Source organism: Panulirus ornatus, chromosome 11 (assembly GCF_036320965.1).
Source record: "Panulirus ornatus isolate Po-2019 chromosome 11, ASM3632096v1, whole genome shotgun sequence".
Lineage (NCBI taxonomy): Eukaryota > Metazoa > Arthropoda > Malacostraca > Decapoda > Palinuridae > Panulirus > Panulirus ornatus.
In genome coordinates, this window is record NC_092234.1 from 52,966,197 (window position 1) to 52,987,045 (window position 20,849).

Here is a 20,849-nt window from a genome sequence, read left to right on the forward strand (position 1 = left end):
TTCTCAGGATTAACAAGTGACTTATTTCATGTCTCCTAAGTAATTCACATGATTATTATGTATTGATTTTGTTGTGGCTGTAGGTCATACTGCATGTTATTATAGTAGGGCAAATGTATGCTGAGCAAAATACTTTGCATTTTATTATGGTTATTATTATTATTATCATTATTTTATAGTTATTGTTATCATTTTCTCTCTTCGTCTGTTTCATGGCGCTACCTTGCTGATGCAGGAAACAGCGATCGAGTTTTAAAAAATCATCATTTTTATCATTATTATTATTATTATTATTATTATTATTATTATTATTATTATTATTATCATTACTATTATTATTATCATTATTATTATTATCAAATGCTGAGATTACTGCATCTTGGAAATTATCAGTGAAACAGATGTAGCAGTCAGTTAAAGATAATGAAGAGAGGGGGAAAAATGCAAACTGACAGTTATGCTCCCACAGAAGTTAAACATAAGTGCTCTCAGCTCAGACTGCATTTTGCCTGGTATCTGTTTAGATTATGTAGATTAGGCTGAAAGTCATAGACTACATGGCACAAGATTTCATTATGCTTACTCTTGGAATATTTTAAGCTTTCTTTTTTCAGCTTTTTGTTCTCTAGTTCAGTGTTTTTATTTCCTTTTCAGATCTGTGCCAGAGACGTTTCAAAGTATTTTTGGTTCCCTAAACTCCCCAACCAAGTAACATAAAGCCTTCAGTCAGCTCAGTAGCAGATCAGCTGTGTCCTTTGCCTAGGGTTGTAGTGAGACTTTTTTTTTATCATTACTCAGTTCAGGAACTATTTGATATTTTTAACATCTGTATAAAACCTCCAAATAGTTTATATGCATCTAGAAATTTGGCATTGAACGTTTATGTTGCAATTTATACTTGCCCAGTCAGTTATTGGTCCATTTCTTAAAAAAAGGAGAGGAAAAAATCCAAAACAGGCAGTTAGTGTTGCTTGCTTCTTCACTAGCTTTTCCCCTTTTTCTCATAGCTGTATGACCCTTGTTACCAGACCTTGATATTTTATCCTTCCCACTTTAAGGGACAATCATGTGTTCTAAAAGTTAAAAGTCACAGTTTCCAAAATACATTGGGTACTAATTTTACTTTTAATTCGTTTTGCAACTTTATAAGTTTATCAGATTTTTTTTATGAAAATATTGATTGATGATGAAATGAAACATACATGTATCACCCATAGGTTAAGAACAGAATTTTTTATGATGTTCAGAAGAGTATAATGTGATGATAAATTTTATGCACTAGTGTCATGTACATTGTATGTGCACTATGTCAAGATATTAACTTTAGAAATGTTGACTTGAGGTTTTCTGATTTGTTCTTTTCTGTGCTAGCACTAAAACGTTGCTAAAAGTTGACTCCTCCTAAAACGATGATAAAAAGTATATAGGCATTTTCAGGCTTCTTGGTTTGAGCTTTGACTGGAGGTCCATGTTAGGTGTATATATATATATATATATATATATATATATATATATATATATATATATATATATATATATATATACTAGATTTTGAATTTAATAGAATGATTCAGAAAGTGTTGGTAAGGCTTAAGAGTATCATTTATTAGTGGCTTTTTTTTTACACTGATATTTCGTAGTAAACATGTTCATATAAACCATATTTTACTGGAAATGGTATAAGTACACAAATATCTACCGTATTTTACTAGAAATGGTGTGACACAAATATTTATCCTATTTGGGATACAAGAAGGTAATATTAGCTGTAAATTGTAAAGAATACTGTGTATAAACTTTTATCAAGATGGAAATGCTTGAGTACTAGTTATTGCTGTAGTTCTCCTGGAGAGTGAATATTTTGAAATATTTGTCTTCAGAAAGGTTTTATATTATTGAAATGGAAGATTTTAGGGAATTAAGAGCTTTGTTGTCATGTGTTTTGTGTTTCAACGATATATTAGGAGACTGAAGATCTGGGGTTTCATTGTGACTCATGAATAGAGTTGTACGTCCTGATATATTTAAGTGTTTGCTCAGAGCTTGTCTCATGCTTTTCCTGAGTAATAGGCCATCTTTTCATTTCTACTCAAGATCTACTTTCCTTATACAAAGTTTTGTGAAGAATTTAAAATCTTTTCATGGGTGGATGAGTTGTCCTTGTGATGCATGTCCTTACCAGGTAATCACCATATGTATCACATTTTGAACTTTGAAATACAAAGAAATAAGTTTCCCGGTGTAGCTGTCCACAAAGGATATATTTTGATTTATGGCTTTTGTATGTAAAATATTTTCATTATAGGAGTGATCAAACATGTGATCCCAGTTCTCACTGAGGGGAGAGGTTGTTATCCAAGGAGTATCAGAGGTAGGTGCCTCATACCCATCTCAAAATCAAACATACATCCTCCTCTTGTAAATTTAACATCTATACTCAAAAGCACAGTTGTCCACTAGACATTTAAGTTACATGTAAGGGACAGTAACAGAAATTTTCAGTTTTTAGATATAGTGCTTTCACCTTAATTTGGGTTCCTTTTGAAATGGCTGTATTATCTTTTGTTTTTGATGACAGTTCCTATTTCCCAAAAAACATTCCTGTTTCTCATTTTGTAATTTGAATTCTGTGATTTATTAGGGCATTATATCAGTGTTAGATTGCATCCCAGAAAAGTAATTTTCTGGGTATAGTTTGTAGATTACTTGGAAGTTTCATATTATATAAGGGGAAATGAAAAAGATTTTCTTTTGACTCTGAATGACGAATCACATGATGGTAAGATGTAGTAAGTGTATTGCATATCTCCTCTTAATTTGTGAAAAATGTTAATTATTGATCTTTTCAATTAAGATATCAAAGGTCAATTTTGATAGTGTAGAGGATGGTTTGTTTCTAAAAATTTTATATATATATATATATATATATATATATATATATATATATATATATATATATATATATATATATATATATATATATATGTATGTATATGAAAATTACTCCCAAATAGTCATAAGACACTCATAGTGTGTACCAAATGCCTCCCAGTCCATTCCAGTGATGTTACCGATTTAACATTGTCATATCTGTAAGGTCAGGTGAGAGCACTCATTATACAGAATTATAAGCAAAAACATTCCGAGAGCACTTATTATACATAATTATAAGCATAAACATTATCGTTATAGAAGTGCAGGCATCATCATTCAGAAACTCGGATTGTATCGGAGGTGTTTCATAGAAATTTGATGTTGCTTTTACTACAATTACAAATTTTGATTGGTAAACAGTACTACTTAGTTAATTAACTTCAAGAAAAATTTGTATTATTTTCCAAGGTCCATTGATAGAACTAGTGGCAGGGCATCTTATTTCTCATTCCCATTTCATGAATATTGTACGAGCATAGCAAAATTTACCTTATCTTTTGTTGTTAATCTTTCAAAGACATAATGGAAGGATTCTACCAAGAAGTTAGCTGTGCGATGCATGGATATGTAATGCGCAAAACACAAATTGAAGTCTCCTTTCACAGGGATTCTCAATATTTGATTTTAATCTTAGAGGAGATTTTATTTGAGTGAATTCTCCTTATTTGTTAACAAGCTAATCAAAAGCAAGGAATTTTGACCTGCCACTTCTTTAGCGTGGGCTGATTAGCTACAATGAGTATTAGCATAGATGTTGGCTTATGAAAAAGCAGCTTAGATATGATCATCAAAATAACCCCTCAAAAACAAAACAAAACAAATATCTGTGTAGTTTTTGCAGTTACTCATCAAGCTAAATCCCTCTTTCAATTCAAAAAGTCTCATTGAGTACCCTAGTGTTCACTTTTGATAATTTTTGTTGGGATTCAACTTCTCTTAGGCAGATGAATTATATGCCTAGATATTGTGGTCCATTACTAGGCATCATAAGCTTTCACCTTTAAGTGTATGGATTTATACAGATGGAAACATGGAAGCGGAAGTGGATCATAGGGTGGGGGAGGGGGCGAAAATGCTGGGAGCCTTGAAGAATGTGTGGAAGTCGAGAACATTATCTCGGAAAGCAAAAATGGGTATGTTTGAAGGAATAGTGGTTCCAACAATGTTGTATGGTTGCGAGGCGTGGACTATGGATAGAGTTGTGCGCAGGAGGATGGATGTGCTGGAAATGAGATGTTTGAGGACAATGTGTGGTGTGAGGTGGTTTGATCGAGTAAGTAACGTAAGGGTAAGAGAGATGTGTGGAAATAAAAAGAGCGTGGTTGAGAGAGCAGAAGAGGGTGTTTTGAAATGGTTTGGTCACATGGAGAGAATGAGTGAGGAAAGATTGACCAAGAGGATATATGTGTCGGAGGTGGAGGGAACGAGGAGAAGAGGGAGACCAAATTGGAGGTGGAAAGATGGAGTGAAAAAGATTTTGTGTGATCGGGGCCTGAACATGCAGGAGGGTGAAAGGAGGGCAAGGAATAGAGTGAATTGGAGTGATGTGGTATACCGGGGTTGACGTGCTGTCAGTGGATTGAATCAAGGCATGTGAAGCATCTGGGGTAAACCATGGAAAGCTGTGTAGGTATGTATATTTGCGTGTGTGGACGTATGTATATACATGTGTATGGGGGTGGGTTGGGCCATTTCTTTCGTCTGTTTCCTTGCGCTACCTCGCAAACGCGGGAGACAGCGGCAAAAAAAAAAAAAAAAAAAAATATCAGTAAAGGGTGAATTGATCCTTTAAGACAAAAGTGATTACTTCCTTTGCTTTCTTGATTATAGGATGTACAGTGATACTTCCCAAACATGGAAACTTTGTAAGATGAACTCCTCTGTAACTTGGATATTTTAAAGACATATCAGGCATCCTGGTTGGAGATGGAAAAAAGAAACCATATCAGCTGGTGGAAATATTGTTCAAGTGCATGCATTACTACTGCATGGCATGTTTATCAGAAAACTGGCATTTATTGGTTAAATTTTGTAAGTGGGCATCTGACCAGCCAGAGGAGTACCCATAAGCCCAGTCAAACTGCATGTTTCATTATGTGTAGATCTCTTGAATCTTCCACATGAAACTTTGTAAACCTTTCATGTGACTTACTATATTAATACAACTGTTTAGTGAGGATCAATAGTCTTACACTTCTGAAATGGGGATGAACCCCACCAAAAGACAAGCAAGAAATTCTAAACTCACAGTATATACAGTAGTGCATTAGATGTTTGTTTACCAATGTACCTTTAATATCTATCTGTTGTTTGTTAGGCTATATGTATAATAAGGTAAAAATAAAATAAAGGTTTACCACATTTTTTGGATCTAATCAGTATCTTAGGGTCAAAATGTAATACTGTACTGTCGTGTAATGAAAAATACAGTGATCACATTATCTTAAGCTGTGAAACTTAAAGAAGTACTGTACTATATTGTGGATAGGACTGGAAAATCCAAAACTTATGCTTTTCCATAAATTCATCTGGAGTAAATAGCTGGTCAAGAGATATTTTACTTCTGTGGTCATATACACATTATACATTAACACAGAAAGAAAGAAAAATAAATGAATAAACAAAGTAGGTTGCATGAGGCATCGGTTGGGCTGGTGGTCAGAAGGGGAGGATGCCCTCTTCTGACCACCCACTCAGCCATGGCTTTATGCCTCACACTTTGTTTATTTATGTATGTTTCCCTTTCTAGTCATGTATAATATACATATAACTATAGATATGAATCATCTTTTTAATGCGACACCTGCCATATTTGCCAAAAAGATATAAATGGAAAAAAATGAAAATAAGTCATATATACTAGTTTAGAATTGACCTATACACTGCGGGGTGTTGCAACTGCAATACCAAAAATTACATTGATTGCGTGATGTAGCTACGGGTTCATCCTTTCAAATTTCGCATCAGTTATTGGTGGGAAGAAAAATGGAGACAGTATCAAGATATGGCAACACATGAAACTGATGCCAGACAATGAGCTAATAGTTTTTGAGTAAATGGGTCAGTAGCCATCAGAATGTCAGAGAAGAGATTGTAGTATCCTCATGGTGCTGGACCATCTGAAGCCCTTATCAGCCCATATAAAGCCCAGTCACAGATACTATTAGATTTATCGATATCTTGGTTGCAACAGTGTTGTGAACTCAGTGCGAGCTGGAAAGTGAAGCAGAAAAAGAGATAAGTGAAGTATAGACAGTGACAGCTCTGAAATTGATGATTGAGACATCTCACAATAGTTAACAAAAATGGACACAGGAGAGCTGCTGGCTGTTTACGTGATATTGAATATGAAATATATATACATCTATTTTGAAAAAAAAATGTTAAATTCTCACTAAGGCTCTCGGGAAAGTAAACAAAGAAACAAATTGCTTATCATCGCAGGTCCTTCTAGAGTCACAAAGAGAAGCCTTTTCTTTTTTCTTTCTTTTGGCAAATATCCTTTTTTGTATGGAGTCACTCATTTTGTATAATGCAAAAATACTACTGACAACTAAAACTTAAGTAAATGAAAGAAAATTTGGTCTGAAATTTTCCTTGAAAGATCCCTGCATCGTTTGAATATGCTGGAAAGATCTCTGCATCATTTGAATTATTTATCAACAATAATAAGTTTTCACAAAAAACAAATGTCAGACAAACTGATATGTGTTAATGCAACACTAAAGAACCCAAATATATAAGTGCATTAAAAAAAAAAAAAGAAAAAAGAATGCGGAAAGAGAACAACTCAGAAGAATACTCTTATGGCTGGCAGTGCTATCAGGAATTTCACATCATACACAAGCAAACTTTGACTTTTATAAGAAGGTCAGGGGAGCTACCAAAACATGTTACATTTTTTTCACTCGGAGGTTCTCTGCCAATTTCTGACGTCAGAATATGGAATTACTAGCCCTTTGATTTACTGAAATACCACCGAACATGGTGGAAATATATATTTACATCTGCAGCAGGTTGCAGTCAATGACTCAAAGATATGCATGCAGAAGAGGAAATATTGGAATTACAGTATTGTATGTCAGAGGTAAAGATAGTTAGATATTGTATGTACCTTTGTGTTGGTGTGGTTACATATGAAAAGGAGCATCAGGATGGCTGAGGTTTGCTTCAGGTTTGGAGGAGGCACATCATGTCTGAATACAGTATGAATGAAAATATCTGTTTATATATTATCTTGTACATATCATAGACACCACTCATATCTGTCACGCAAACACAGTGTAGGGGGCACACAAACCTACAATTACCATACTTATGTAATAGAAAATGCTCCATTATTTTAAACTATTTTCTTATTATTTGTATCACTTTCATGCACTATACTTACAGTATACTTTGCAGCACTCCAGCGTTTACCTGTATAACTTGTGAAGGGAGTGGTAGTATGGCCATTCTTCATACTGCATCACACAGATTGGTGGTGTCTGGGCATGTGCTGAGTGTGTGTGTTGGGATGAAGGGCCATGGCTGACCTGGCTCACCACACTACTCAGTATTCATGGTGTCGGCAAACATATTGTCTAATGTACTATCATCAGATATCTTTTACACAAAACTTTCATACATTTACAGTTTTCTGCACTAATGTATTGTTCAGAACTTTAGACACTGAAAATCTCTGAAGCACTGTTCTACACAGCCCCAAATTACACTCCCTGCAACATGTGTTAGTCATCTTGCCTATTTATTTAATTTTTCTTTTTTTACATCTTGTGTGGATGCCTCTTGGGTTTTATACCTGTTGGTGGTGGATGCTCCAGAAAGTGTCACCATACCCATTTTCTTGGTTGTGAGTCTGTCAGGGATGAATGTACTGTGTCTCCCATGCTGCATGGAAGTCAGTGTGCCATGCTTTTTCAAAATCTACATGTTTAAGTTTCACCATCTTGCCAATTTTCTAGCAAATTAAAGTTATAAAAGTTGAGGAGTACTCTGTTTCTGATTAATTTCACTAAACCATCTCACATGTCCATTTTATTCATGGTGCAGGTTTTTAAGATAGTACTATATCAGATTTTATATTTTTTTACTTTTTTGGCCCACATTTCCCGTCTTGTATTTCTTCTCGTGTATTGTGATCAGCATCATAACATCCTTCTTGTAATGTCATTGAAGAGCCATTACTCTAGATTTCTGAAGTTCTCAGTCACCAAACATGGCAGGCTTTACAAATTTTGGCTTATGCTTCATATTTGTTATAATTATCCCGTTTAGCATGATGCCACTTTCTTACAAAAATCTACATAGTTATAGGCTTGTGTACCTGTTATCTGTATAGCTTTTCCCAAGCTTTTGGAAATCATCTTGACTAGCACATTAGAAATTCATGGAGGTTATTTTCATGAATATTATATCATCAGTAGCACATTTTTGGTCTTATGGTTATACAAAACAAAAAGTTTGATACAGTTTATAATGTTTAGGGGTATGTACTGCATAAAAACTGGTTATCCTTTGAACAATTTAAGAAGTGACTCGTCAAGTACTGTCTTATGAAAAAGGTAGAAATTTTTGCTTCACCCTTCTTTCAGCTTTTTGAACTCACCTTGTACTTTTAACATATGATCATTATCATCACGATGACCATTGTTTACAAAATGCAGGAAACAAACCAACAAAAGAAGTGGTCTGTGACTAAATATTTGCCAAATAGCATCATACAAATCAGTGGTTGTTGTTTCCAGTAATTAGTGAAGATTTATATCCAAATGTACAGAATTAGCCCCAGTAACCCAAAGAAAAACATACTGTATATACTTATGTATAGTTTGAGTTTTTAAGACCAAATTTTAAGTCAAAAATTAGGGGTCGACTTACACATGGGTAATAGTTTCGTTAGGTTGAAATCCATGCATGATGGGAAGGGCCTGTGAAATTCAATAATCTTGTCATCAAGTTCTTGTGGAAGATGCTATGATATTCTTCTTCATCTTGGTACAAAAAGTTTTTTTTTTCATAAATCTTTTACACCAACCATGGCTCACATTAAAATCTGTGATGCCTAATTTCCTTGCTTGTTTCAAGGCAAAGATTTGAATTGATCCTCAGGAAACACCACATCCATTCTGTCAGTTTTCACCAACATACTTTGCCACTTCAACTTTCAACTGTGGCCACTTGTTACACTTTCCTCTGTTAGCACATTTGTTTTTTGGCATCTTATGTTGTGCAGAGAGCTTTCTCCAGTCTCTAGATATTTTTTTTTGAATACCTTAAAATTCCCTCGCTGCTGTACAGTTGTTAGTCTGTTCAGCATATTCAATTACTCGGAGCTTGAACTTTGCGGTGAACTTGTTTCTTCTTGGATCCATGGTGAAGAGAATATGGGTCAAGCATGTCTACGCTATAACAAGACACAATTTGCAATAGCCATAACAAGACATAATTTGATATAGCTTTTACATGTAGGTTACTTGTGATGATGTGAGTTGGCTCATCTACACACAGTTGCCAGTTTCTAGATTTTCCCTTCAAAGTTTTAATTTACCAAGTTTTTTTTTTCCCAAATTGTTTTACAATACTGTCAGTAAAACAGTTTACTATAGCAGGAAGTATTGTGCAAACCCCACAGAAGAAACAAAATCAAATTGAGACAATAAAAATGCTGTGTCTGACTTGAAACACTGCTGGTATGGTAAGCTGGTTCTAATGGCATCCTGCCAGTAATCAAATTTATAGTAGTGTCTCTAACCTCGATTATTGTAGTTTATCTGATGTAGGCGATATGAAGTAGATACTCCCAGTAAATGTGAGAAATTGGATAAGAATAAACAAGAAAGATACCGTTGGGTTATTTTTGATGAGGCTGAGGGGTAGAGTACCAGTTGTTTGGTCTTTTTTGGCATTAGAGTCATACAAATACCCATACTAGTACTTGTTTGGTGTCTTGTGTATTTTCTAAAAATGAGTACGTGTAAATTAAGAGTACCATAACAATGTATTGTATGCAAACTTCTCAGATTTCTGGAAAATAAGAAGCAAGACAATAAGAGTATAAGCACAGTTTCAATGTATGGTTATATTAAAGGCTGCTTAGGAAGGGCTAATGCAAAGGCAAAGCCTCTGTTACCAGGGCTCTGCTGTATTAGCTAGAAATGAATAGTAGTTTTGCTGAAACATGATGTTTTTCAATGTGAAGTAAGATAGAATACATGAAAACAAAAGGCTTTAGCTAACCTTCCAATGTTCAAGAGATGTTACTTGTTTTTCAATAGTTTTTGGTTAAAATACTGTTACACTACAATGATATTTTATTCATGCTGTGCTTGAAATGTAATATTTTTGCAGAAGTGATGTGTATATTACAGTGGAAAGTGGGATAAGATCATGATGAAAACAGTTGACCCTCTTTTGTTGTTTAAAAGATGTTACCGTAATTGCTTTTCGAATGCTTTTCAGTTAAAAAACTATTACGATGATATTCTATCCTAATTGACTTAATTAAGTACTTGAATGGGAATATACAATATTTTTGCTGAAACTATCCACATTTCAGTGTAAAAAGCTGTAATAATAAATGTTAAACAATTTGCCTTCAGTGCTTGGCGTTTCAGGCTCAACGAACCTTAGTTTATAGGACTTAGTCTTTCTTTAGTGAGGATTCTCTGAAATAAGTTATATATGTCATGAAATATGGTGCTTTATACCCTAATTTGTGGTGCAAATAGAATCATGTAGCCAGCAATATGACCTGACCCCTATAGGTGTTCCATGGAGTCCAGCAACTCAAATAACAGCAGAAAAAATAAGTCTATGAATGTGCATTGGAGTCATCTACACTTACATTTATTTACATGCAATGCATTTTAAGGGTTAACTGATGATCTACTCTTAATGAATTTCTGGAAGAATTTTGGATTTTCCACTGCCTTGTGCACAATACAATACAGTACAGTACTTTTCAAAGTATCCCTGCTGATTGCTCCCTGATTACTAATCTTTCATTACAGCACAGTGCATACTGTATTTAGATGCAGTGTTCATGTTTCTGCACCAGTTTAGGATATTTTCTTATTACTTTATGATGTTATTATATATACAGACTTCATTGTGGTATGCTTTCAGATTTTTTTCTTGAGTGTGGGTGTTATACATAAGTACATTATAGGCTGAAAAAAATGCTGTTTCGGTAAGATGATTATCTAAAAACCAGATTGAAATACTTCATAGTTGAGGTACATTTTCAATTGAAATTTTTCACAAATTGCCCAAAATACATGAAAGGTAAGTGTAAAATATGATGTGCAGTTATACTTTCAGAGTCCAACACTTTTGCATACTTGTTAGTGTAGGTTGGGGGGTATTACTTTTCACCTTTTTAACAGTCTCTGTAAATCCTTGTTTATAGAAATTATGCCTGTGACAGATGCATCCAAACCTGGGTAGGGGTATTTTCATTGATCTATTCAGATATTAGGGATTAGTCTTGGAGGGACAGAAAGCTGAAGCTGAACGGTGTTCTGTTAGTTCTTTATTGCTTTGACATGACAGTAGCACTGGCAAATATGAAAAAAACATATTTTAGATATTCCATTCTTATGATGCTGATGAGGTAGATTTTGACTTTGACTTCAGATCCTGTAATTTTGCATTTCTCATCCAATTCTGTGGAAAAGCTCAGACATTTGGGAGTGAAATTTGGTAGGGATGGTCATGAGAAAGTATAAGGAGAGAACAGTTTTACACAAGGGAGAAAAATTGGAGATGCATAAAAAATTGTGAACATACATGATTTAGCCTTATAGTGCACTAGACACTTATGTATTGAAGTAATTGTTCCACTTACATGGATGTGAATCCTAGGTTTGTATCAGTCAGGGCAGTGAAAGAAATAGGTGCAACAGGGATTGATAACTTATGTAGTGTAATTGGGATTGGAAGTGTAGATAAAGAAAGAGAAATGAGTACTTGTTTCACCTATGGTGTATGGATGTGAAACCTTGATTTGTATGAGTCAGAACAGTTGAATAAGGTGAAGCAGCAGAGATGGATAATATGTGTGATATAATTGATACTGGAAGGATAGATAAAGAATGAAGATTTGAGAAGAAAATTTGGTAAGAGGAAATAATTAGAAAGGTGCATGGATAATTGTTAATGGTAATATGGTTACACTGAATTTCTATATTAGAATTGTTAAAAGTACAAGGAGAAAAGGTAGACCACTGAAGAGATGGATACATGCAATTAGAAAACTGATAAGGTCTAGTGATATTTCAGTTGAAAATGTTTAGGGGATTATTTGCAGATTTAGTGGCACTATTTTATGTGTGAAAATTGAGTATTAAGAGATACCTTTGTCTCATATGATGATTTGAATTAGCCAATAGAGTGAAAAAGTAAGAAGCTTGTATTAACATAGCATTACATGTTTCATATAGCATATTGGCATGGGTGAGTGAACTGAGAGGCTGTATGTACCTGATTCTCTTCATTGTAAATGAAAAAGAAGTTAATGGTGATGAATAGATAGTTGTTTTACTGCTTTTGCTCTTATTAAAAAAGAAAGTACCATATGCCTGCAAGGTTAAAGGTATCTAGTTTTTCCACAGAAACCTTCAACATTGGTGCTGTTAAGACTACCAATAGTCATTAATTTTTACAGACATGTAGTGTACTGTTGATCCTCTTTTTGCCCTTTCAGTAGGCTAGGAGGGACAGTATTTCAGAGGGTCATTTTTTTTCTCTCCCTGGTTATTCATATTAGTCTTACTTGGAATTATCTTGCCCTAACCTGTGTGTAAGTCAAAGGACTGATCCATAAAGACTATTAATCTGTTTTAATTGGAGCTTTCCTTTGTAAGCATATTGCATTTCCACCCCTTTACCTAAACACCTTGGCATATTTAGGAAACACCTATGCTTAAGAGAGATTTTTCCCATAGGGGGAGGGGGCTGTCCCAAGTTGTTTTGAGTGAACTGATAGTTATTTACACGCTTTTAGGATGATTGTGCAACTAATGCATGGAAGTTTGAGGGTAATCTGATGTTTCTTAAAAGTGCCATAGGTCATCTGATATGTATACATTTTTTAATTTGATGGGAATTAAGGTTCACAAAACCTCTTTTGGATGTATTGGGGATGAGTAGAGGTCACCAGTCACCCCATAGATATAAAAGATTACCCCTTCTGCATTGAAGAAGGTTTCTTTACAGGATTATGCTCATTGATAATGGTTTTTGGGCATTATCGTCACATAATTTATATTTTTTCATGGATTCTTGAAATTACAGAAACATTTACGCAAATTCCAATCTTATATCCTCATATTGACCTCTACTTTCTTGTTAACCATGCAGCACTGTTTAAGATGAAGGTACATGCAGAACTTTTTAATTTCACATCAGAACTTTAGAGTATTTGATACAGTGTTGTTACCAGTTGATTGCGGCTACTCTAGATTTTTAGTGTATCCCTACTAACTTTTTAGTAATTTAAAAAAGTCTATGAATTGAGAGAGCAGAAGAGGATGTGTTGAGATGGTTTGGACATATGGAAAGAATGAGTGATGAAGAGTTGACAAAGAGGATATATGTGTCAAAGGTGGAGGGAACAAGGAGAAGTGAGACTTAATCGGAGATGGAAAGATGAAGTGAAAAAGATTTTGAGCGATTGGGGCCTGGACATACAGGAGGGTGAGAGGCATGCAAGGAATAAAATGAACGATGTAATAACCCCGGGTCAACATACTGACAATGGACTGAACCAGGGCATGTGAAATGTCCGGGGAAAACCACGGAAAGGTCTGTGGGCCTTGGATGCTATTTCATGTGTGGCAGGGAGGTGACGGGAATAGATGAAGGCAGCAAGTATGAATATGTACATATTTATATATGTATATGTCTGTGTTTGTCTATGTATGTATACGTTGAAATGTATAGGTATGTATATGTGCGTGTATGGGCATTTATGTATATACATGTGTAAGTGGGAGGGTTGGGCCATTCTTTCGTCTGTTTCCTTGTGCTAACTTGCTGATATGGGAGATAGTGATTAAATATGATACTAAAAAAAAAATATATATATATATATATATATATATATATATATATATATATATATATATATATATATATATATATTTTTGCTTTGTCGCTGTCTCCCGCGTTTGCGAGGTAGCGCAAGGAAACAGACGAAAGAAATGGCCCAATCCACTGACAGCACGTCAACCCCGGTATACCACATCGCTCCAATTCACTCTATTCCTTGCCCTCCTTTCACCCTCCTGCATGTTCAGGCCCCGATCACACAAAATCTTTTTCACTCCATCTTTCCACCTCCAATTTGGTCTCCCTCTTCTCCTCGTTCCCTCCACCTCCGACACATATATCCTCTTGGTCAATCTTTCCTCACTCATTCTCTCCATGTGCCCAAACCATTTCAAAACACCCTCTTCTGCTCTCTCAACCACGCTCTTTTTATTTCCACACATCTCTCTTACCCTTATGTTACTTACTCGATCAAACCACCTCACACCACACATTGTCCTCAAACATCTCATTTCCAGCACATCCATCCTCCTGCGCACAACTCTATCCATAGCCCATGCCTCGCAACCATACAACATTGTTGAAACCACTATTCCTTCAAACATACCCATTTTTGCTTTCCAAGATAATGTTCTCGACTTCCACACATTCTTCAAGGCTCCCAGAATTTTCGCCCCCTCCCCCACCCTATGATCTACTTCCGCTTCCATGGTTCCATCCGCTGCCAGCTCCACTCCCAGATATCTAAAACACTTCACTTCCTCCAGTTTTTCTCCATTCAAACTCACCTCCCAATTGACTTGACCCTCAACCCTACTGTACCTAATAACCTTGCTCTTATTCACATTTACTCTTAACTTTCTTCTTTCACACACTTTACCAAACTCAGTCACCAGCTTCTGCAGTTTCTCACATGAATCAGCCACCAGCGCTGTACCATCAGCGAACAACAACTGACTCACTTCCCAAGCTCTCTCATCCCCAACAGACTTCATACTTGCCCCTCTTTCCAAAACTCTTGCATATATATATATATATATATATATATATATATATATATATATATATATATATATATATTTTATTTATTTATTTATTTTGCTTTGTCGCTGTCTCCCGCGTTTGCGAGGTAGCGCAAGGAAACAGACGAAAGAAATGGCCCAACCCACCCCCATACAAATGTATATACATACACGTCCACACACGCAAACATACATACCTATACATCTCAATGTACACATATATATACACACATAGACACATACATATATACCCATGCACACACTTCACACTGTCTGCCTTTATTCATTCCCCATCGCCACCTCCGCACACATGGAAAACCATCCCCCTCCCCCTCATGTGTGCGATGGTAGCGCTAGGAAAAGACAACAAATGCCCCATTCGTATCACACTCAGTTCTTTAGCTGTCATGCAATAATCGCCCGAAACCACAGCTCCCTTTCCACATCTAGGCCCCACTCAACTTTCCATGGTTTTAAACCCAGACGCCTTCCCCCTGCCCTCCTTTCCACACATCTCTCTTACCCTTATGTTACTTACTCGATCAAACCACCTCACACCACACATTGTCCTCAAACATCTCATTTCCAGCACATCCATCCTCCTGCGCACAACTCTATCCATAGCCCATGCCTCGCAACCATACAACATTGTTGAAACCACTATTCCTTCAAACATACCCATTTTTGCTTTCCAAGATAATGTTCTCGACTTCCACACATTCTTCAAGGCTCCCAGAATTTTCGCCCCCCTCCCCCACCCTATGATCTACTTCCGCTTCCATGGTTCAATCCGCTGCCAGCTCCACTCCCAGATATCTAAAACACTTCACTTCCTCCAGTTTTTCTCCATTCAAACTCACCTCCCAATTGACTTGACCCTCAACCCTACTGTACCTAATAACCTTGCTCTTATTCACATTTACTCTTAACTTTCCTTCTTTCACACACTTTACCAAACTCAGTCACCAGCTTCTGCAGTTTCTCACATGAATCAGCCACCAGCGCTGTACCATCAGCGAACAACAACTGACTCACTTCCCAAGCTCTCTCATCCCCAACAGACTTCATACTTGCCCCTCTTTCCAAAACTCTTGCATATATATATATATATATATATATATATATATATATATATATATATATATATATATTTTATTTATTTATTTATTTTGCTTTGTCGCTGTCTCCCGCGTTTGCGAGGTAGCGCAAGGAAACAGACGAAAGAAATGGCCCAACCCACCCCCATACAAATGTATATACATACACGTCCACACACGCAAACATACATACCTATACATCTCAATGTACACATATATATACACACATAGACACATACATATATACCCATGCACACACTTCACACTGTCTGCCTTTATTCATTCCCATCGCCACCTCGCCACACATGGAATACCATCCCCCTCCCCCCTCATGTGTGCGAGGTAGCGCTAGGAAAAGACAACAAATGCCCCATTCGTTCACACTCAGTCTTTAGCTGTCATGCAATAATGCCCGAAACCACAGCTCCCTTTCCACATCTAGGCCCCACACAACTTTCCATGGTTTACCCCAGACGCTTCACATGCCCTGATTCAATCCACTGACAGCACGTCAACCCCGGTATACCACATCGATCCAATTCACTCTATTCCTTGCCTGCCTTTCACCCTCCTGCATGTTCAGGCCCCAATCACTCAAAATCTTTTTCACTCCATCTTTCCACCTCCAATTTGGTCTCCCACTTCTCCTCGTTCCCTCCACCTCTGACACATATATTCTCTTGGTCAATCTTTCCTCACTCATTCTCTCTATGTGCCCAAACCATTTCAAAACACCCTCTTCTGCTCTCTCAACCATGCTCTTTTTATTTCCACACATCTCTCTTACCCTTATATTACTTACTCGATCAAACCACCTCACACCACACATTGTCCTCAAACATCTCATTTCCAGCACATCCACCCTCCTGCGCATAACTCTATCCATAGCCCACGCCTCGCAACCATACAACATTGTTGGAACCACTATTCCTTCAAACATACCCATTTTTGCTTTCCGAGATAATGGTCTCGACTTCCACACATTCTTCAAGGCTCCCAGAATTTTCGCCCCCTCCCCCACCCTATGATTCACTTCCGCTTCCATGGTTCAATCCGCTGCCAGATCCACTCCCAGATATCTAAAACACTTTACTTCCTCCAGTTTTTCTCCATTCAAACTTACCTCCCAATTGACTTGATCCTCAACCCTACTGTACCTAATAACCTTGCTCTTATTCACATTTACTCTTAACTTCCTTCTTTCACACACTTTACCAAACTCAGTCACCAGCTTCTGCAGTTTCTCACATGAATCAGCCACAAGCGCTGTATCATCAGCGAACAACAACTGACTCACTTCCCAAGCTCTCTCATCCACAACAGACTTCATACTTGCCCCTCTTTCCAAAACTCTTGCATTCACCTCCCTAACAACCCCATCCATAAACAAATTAAACAACAATGGAGACATCACACACCCCTGCCGCAAACCTACATTCACTGAAAACCAATCACTTTCCTCTTTTCCTACACGTACACATGCCTTACATCCTCGATAAAAACTTTTCACTGCTTCTAACAACTTGCCTCCCACACCATATATTCTTAATACCTTCCACAGAGCATCTCTATCAACTCTATCATATGCCTTCTCCAGATCCATAAATGCTACATACAAATCCATTTGCTTTTCTAAGTATTTCTCACATACATTCTTCAAAGCAAACACCTGATCCACACATCCTCTACCACTTCTGAAACCACACTGCTCTTCCCCAATCTGATGCTCTGTACATGCTTTCACCCTCTCAATCAATACCCTCCCATATAATTTACCAGGAATACTCAACAAACTTATACCTCTGTAATTTGAGCACTCACTCTTATCCCCTTTGCCTTTGTACAATGGCACTATGCACGCATTCCGCCAATCCTCAGGCACCTCACCATGAGATCCATAAATGCTACATACAAATCCATTTGCTTTTCTAAGTATTTCTCACATACATTCTTCAAAGCAAACACCTGATCCACACATCCTCTGTATATATATATATATATATATATATGTATTCCCTGCGTGTTGTAGAAGGCGACTAAAAGGGGAGGGAGCGGGGGGCTGGAAATCCTCCCCTCTTGTTTTTTTTCAATTTTCCAAAAGAAGGAACAGAGAAGGGGGCCAGGTGAGGATATTCCCTCAGAGGCCCAGTCCTCTGTTCTTAATGCTACCTTGCTAATGTGGGAAATGGCGAATAGTTTGAAAGAAAGAAAGAAAGATATATGTGTATATATGTGTGTGTTTGTGTGGTAAAATGTTTGTGGAGTTAGCTTATCAAATGAATAAATGTTACAGCTGCAATGCGACAAGATTTATGATATATGCCTCCTTAGGGCTTAATGTGCATATACCACTTTGCACTTGTATTAATTTTTACTAATATATGTTCCATTATCCATATACACTTATATACATGTACCATCCTCCAAGGCACCGTAGTGATAAGTGACGGAGTTGAAAAAATATTGGCGAAAGATATGGAAACATTTTTTGGGTTGCCAGTAATTTTTTCCTGACAGTTTACTCTGCCATGAATTGCATTCTGGATTTTTGAATAAACAAAACCATATGCAGCACAGTCACAGTCAACTGCCAGGGGTTTTCTGTGCCGTGTATGGCACATGAGCAGTCAGTGGGCTAATGATGTATGTCAACCCTACTGGGTGCACAAACAATTAAACTCATTGACTTTTCCATGTGAAAGAATAGTGTTTTGGAATGTTATTAGGTCTCTGCATAATAAGATTGTTCCTGATGAGTTGTTGGTCCTATAACACACCTGTAATTTTTAAAGTCTTAAGTTCTTAAATTTTGAAGAGTTATGAGACATTTGATGGTGACTTGACCTTTATAAGTTTCAAGATGTTCAAGCAATGTTTAGGCCTATTTGAATAAGTATGAAAGAGTAGCAGAGGGCCTTATCATTTTACAGAAGCTCTAATTAAAAGTACATAATTCTTTACTTCTCATCAACAATTGTTTTGAGAATTTTTTTTAACACCAGTCAGCAGATGCAGTTATGTTTTGTGTAAAGTTATATTTCTACTTTATATATAAATATATCATTTGTGCAGAGGAGGGTGGATGAGTTGGAAATGAAATGTTTGAGGACAATATGTGGTGTGAGGTGGTTGTTTGATCGAGTAAGTAATGAAAGGGTAAGAGAGATATGTGGTAATAAAAAGAGTGTGGTTGAGAGAATAGAAGAGGGTGTATTGAAATGGTTTGGTCACATGGAGAGAATGAGTGAGGAAAGATTGACAAAGTGGATATATGTGTCAGAGGTAGAGGGAACAAGAAGTGAGAGACCAAATTGGAGGTGGAAAGATGGAGTGAAAAAGATTTTGAGTGATCGGGGCCTGAACATACAGGAGGGTGAAACATGCATGGAATAGAGTGAATTGGAACGATGTGGTATACTGGGGCGACGTGCCGTCAATGGATTGAACCAGGGCAAGTGAAGCGTCTGGCGTATACTATGGAAACTTTTGTGGGGCTTGGATGTGGGAAGGGTGCTGTGGTTTTGGTGCATTATACATGACAGCTAGAGAGTGATTGTTGTCTTTTCCTAGCACTACATTGTACATGTGCGGGGGGAGGGGGTATGTCATTTCATGTAAGGTGGGGTGGCGACGGGAATGGATAAAGGCAGCAAGTATGAATATGTATGTATGTATGTATGTATTTGTCTGTGTATGTATATGTATGTATACGTTAAAATGTATTGGTATGTATATGTGCATGTGCGGGTGTTTATGTATATGCATGTGTATGTGGGTGGGCTGGGCCATTCTTTCGTTTGTTTCCTTGTGCTTCCTTGCTAACGTGGGAGAAGCAACTAAGTATAATAAAATAAATGAATATCATTTACAACTAATATTTACTTCAGCATTTTGCCTAGATGGCTAGAACTGAATATATATATATATATATATATATATATATATATATATATATATATATATATATATATATGTGTGTGTTTGTAGAGTTTAGTTTTTATAAAAGGTCTATTTTTGTTGCAAAGTTTCCCCATGAGGAAGTCACTTATTGTACAAAACTATTATACTTGTGTAAACAAGAAATTCAAAGTAACACAGTAGGCCTTATTATGTGTACGAGAAATTTACAAGTACAATTATGAATGGCCCTTTTATAACCAAAGGATGTGCATAAACAATTGGAGTATATTGGAAAATGTTATCACAATTCTTCTAATGCACTGTATGTGATCTCAGCATGAGAGTTTCAAGAGACATTATCTAATCCATAGGATGGCAAAAGTTTTGAAGAACCTGATGGTAATGCTCTTGTAAAGTGTTTACATTCTTATTGTAAATAACCCTCTGATGCCATTTGTCTTTACTGACATGGGATATTGTTAGCAGGGTACATGCAGAGCTGATTTGTAGTTTATTTCCAAGACAACAAACAAGTGAAATACTTTGATTAACAGTCATTATTTACTTTGATAATGGGGATTGTGGTATAAGTGATGATAAAAGATGCAAGTCTCCCCACCAGAAATATATTAATGATTTTGAATTGTTTAATTCTGTTTATGGGTAGCAGCATCTTTAGAAATAAGGATATGTAACATACTCTTAAAGATAATCTAGACAGTTGATAAAGTTTTCAGATATAGAAGTACACTGGTTTGGTAACAAAATTCTTAAATATTAAGTTACTTAGCATGCATACGACTATTCTGGGAGTTGGTTCATTTTCTTGAGCTGTTAAAGTTAA

At 36.4% G+C, this 20,849-nt stretch overlaps 2 protein-coding genes across 7 annotated transcripts in view; one reads left to right on the forward strand and one right to left on the reverse strand.

Moving 5' to 3' along the window:
- Positions 1-20,849, forward strand: part of Arfip (ADP ribosylation factor interacting protein arfaptin) — a 128,831-nt gene that overhangs the window by 91,104 nt on the left and 16,878 nt on the right. For 4 of the 6 annotated variants that reach the window (XM_071667057.1, XM_071667059.1, XM_071667061.1 and 1 more), the window contains exon 8: positions 655-10,534. The exons of 1 other annotated variant lie outside the window; for it this stretch is intronic. In XM_071667057.1, coding sequence (XP_071523158.1) covers positions 655-712 — 58 coding nt within the window. In that variant the 3' untranslated portion in view covers positions 713-10,534. Of the gene's footprint in view, positions 1-654; positions 10,535-20,849 lie in introns of those variants that run through there. One more of the 6 variants, XM_071667058.1, reaches the window with a different exon arrangement.
- Positions 1-20,849, reverse strand: part of Cwc25 (CWC25 spliceosome associated protein homolog) — a 630,779-nt gene that overhangs the window by 38,584 nt on the left and 571,346 nt on the right. The gene's annotated exons all lie outside the window — the stretch shown is intronic.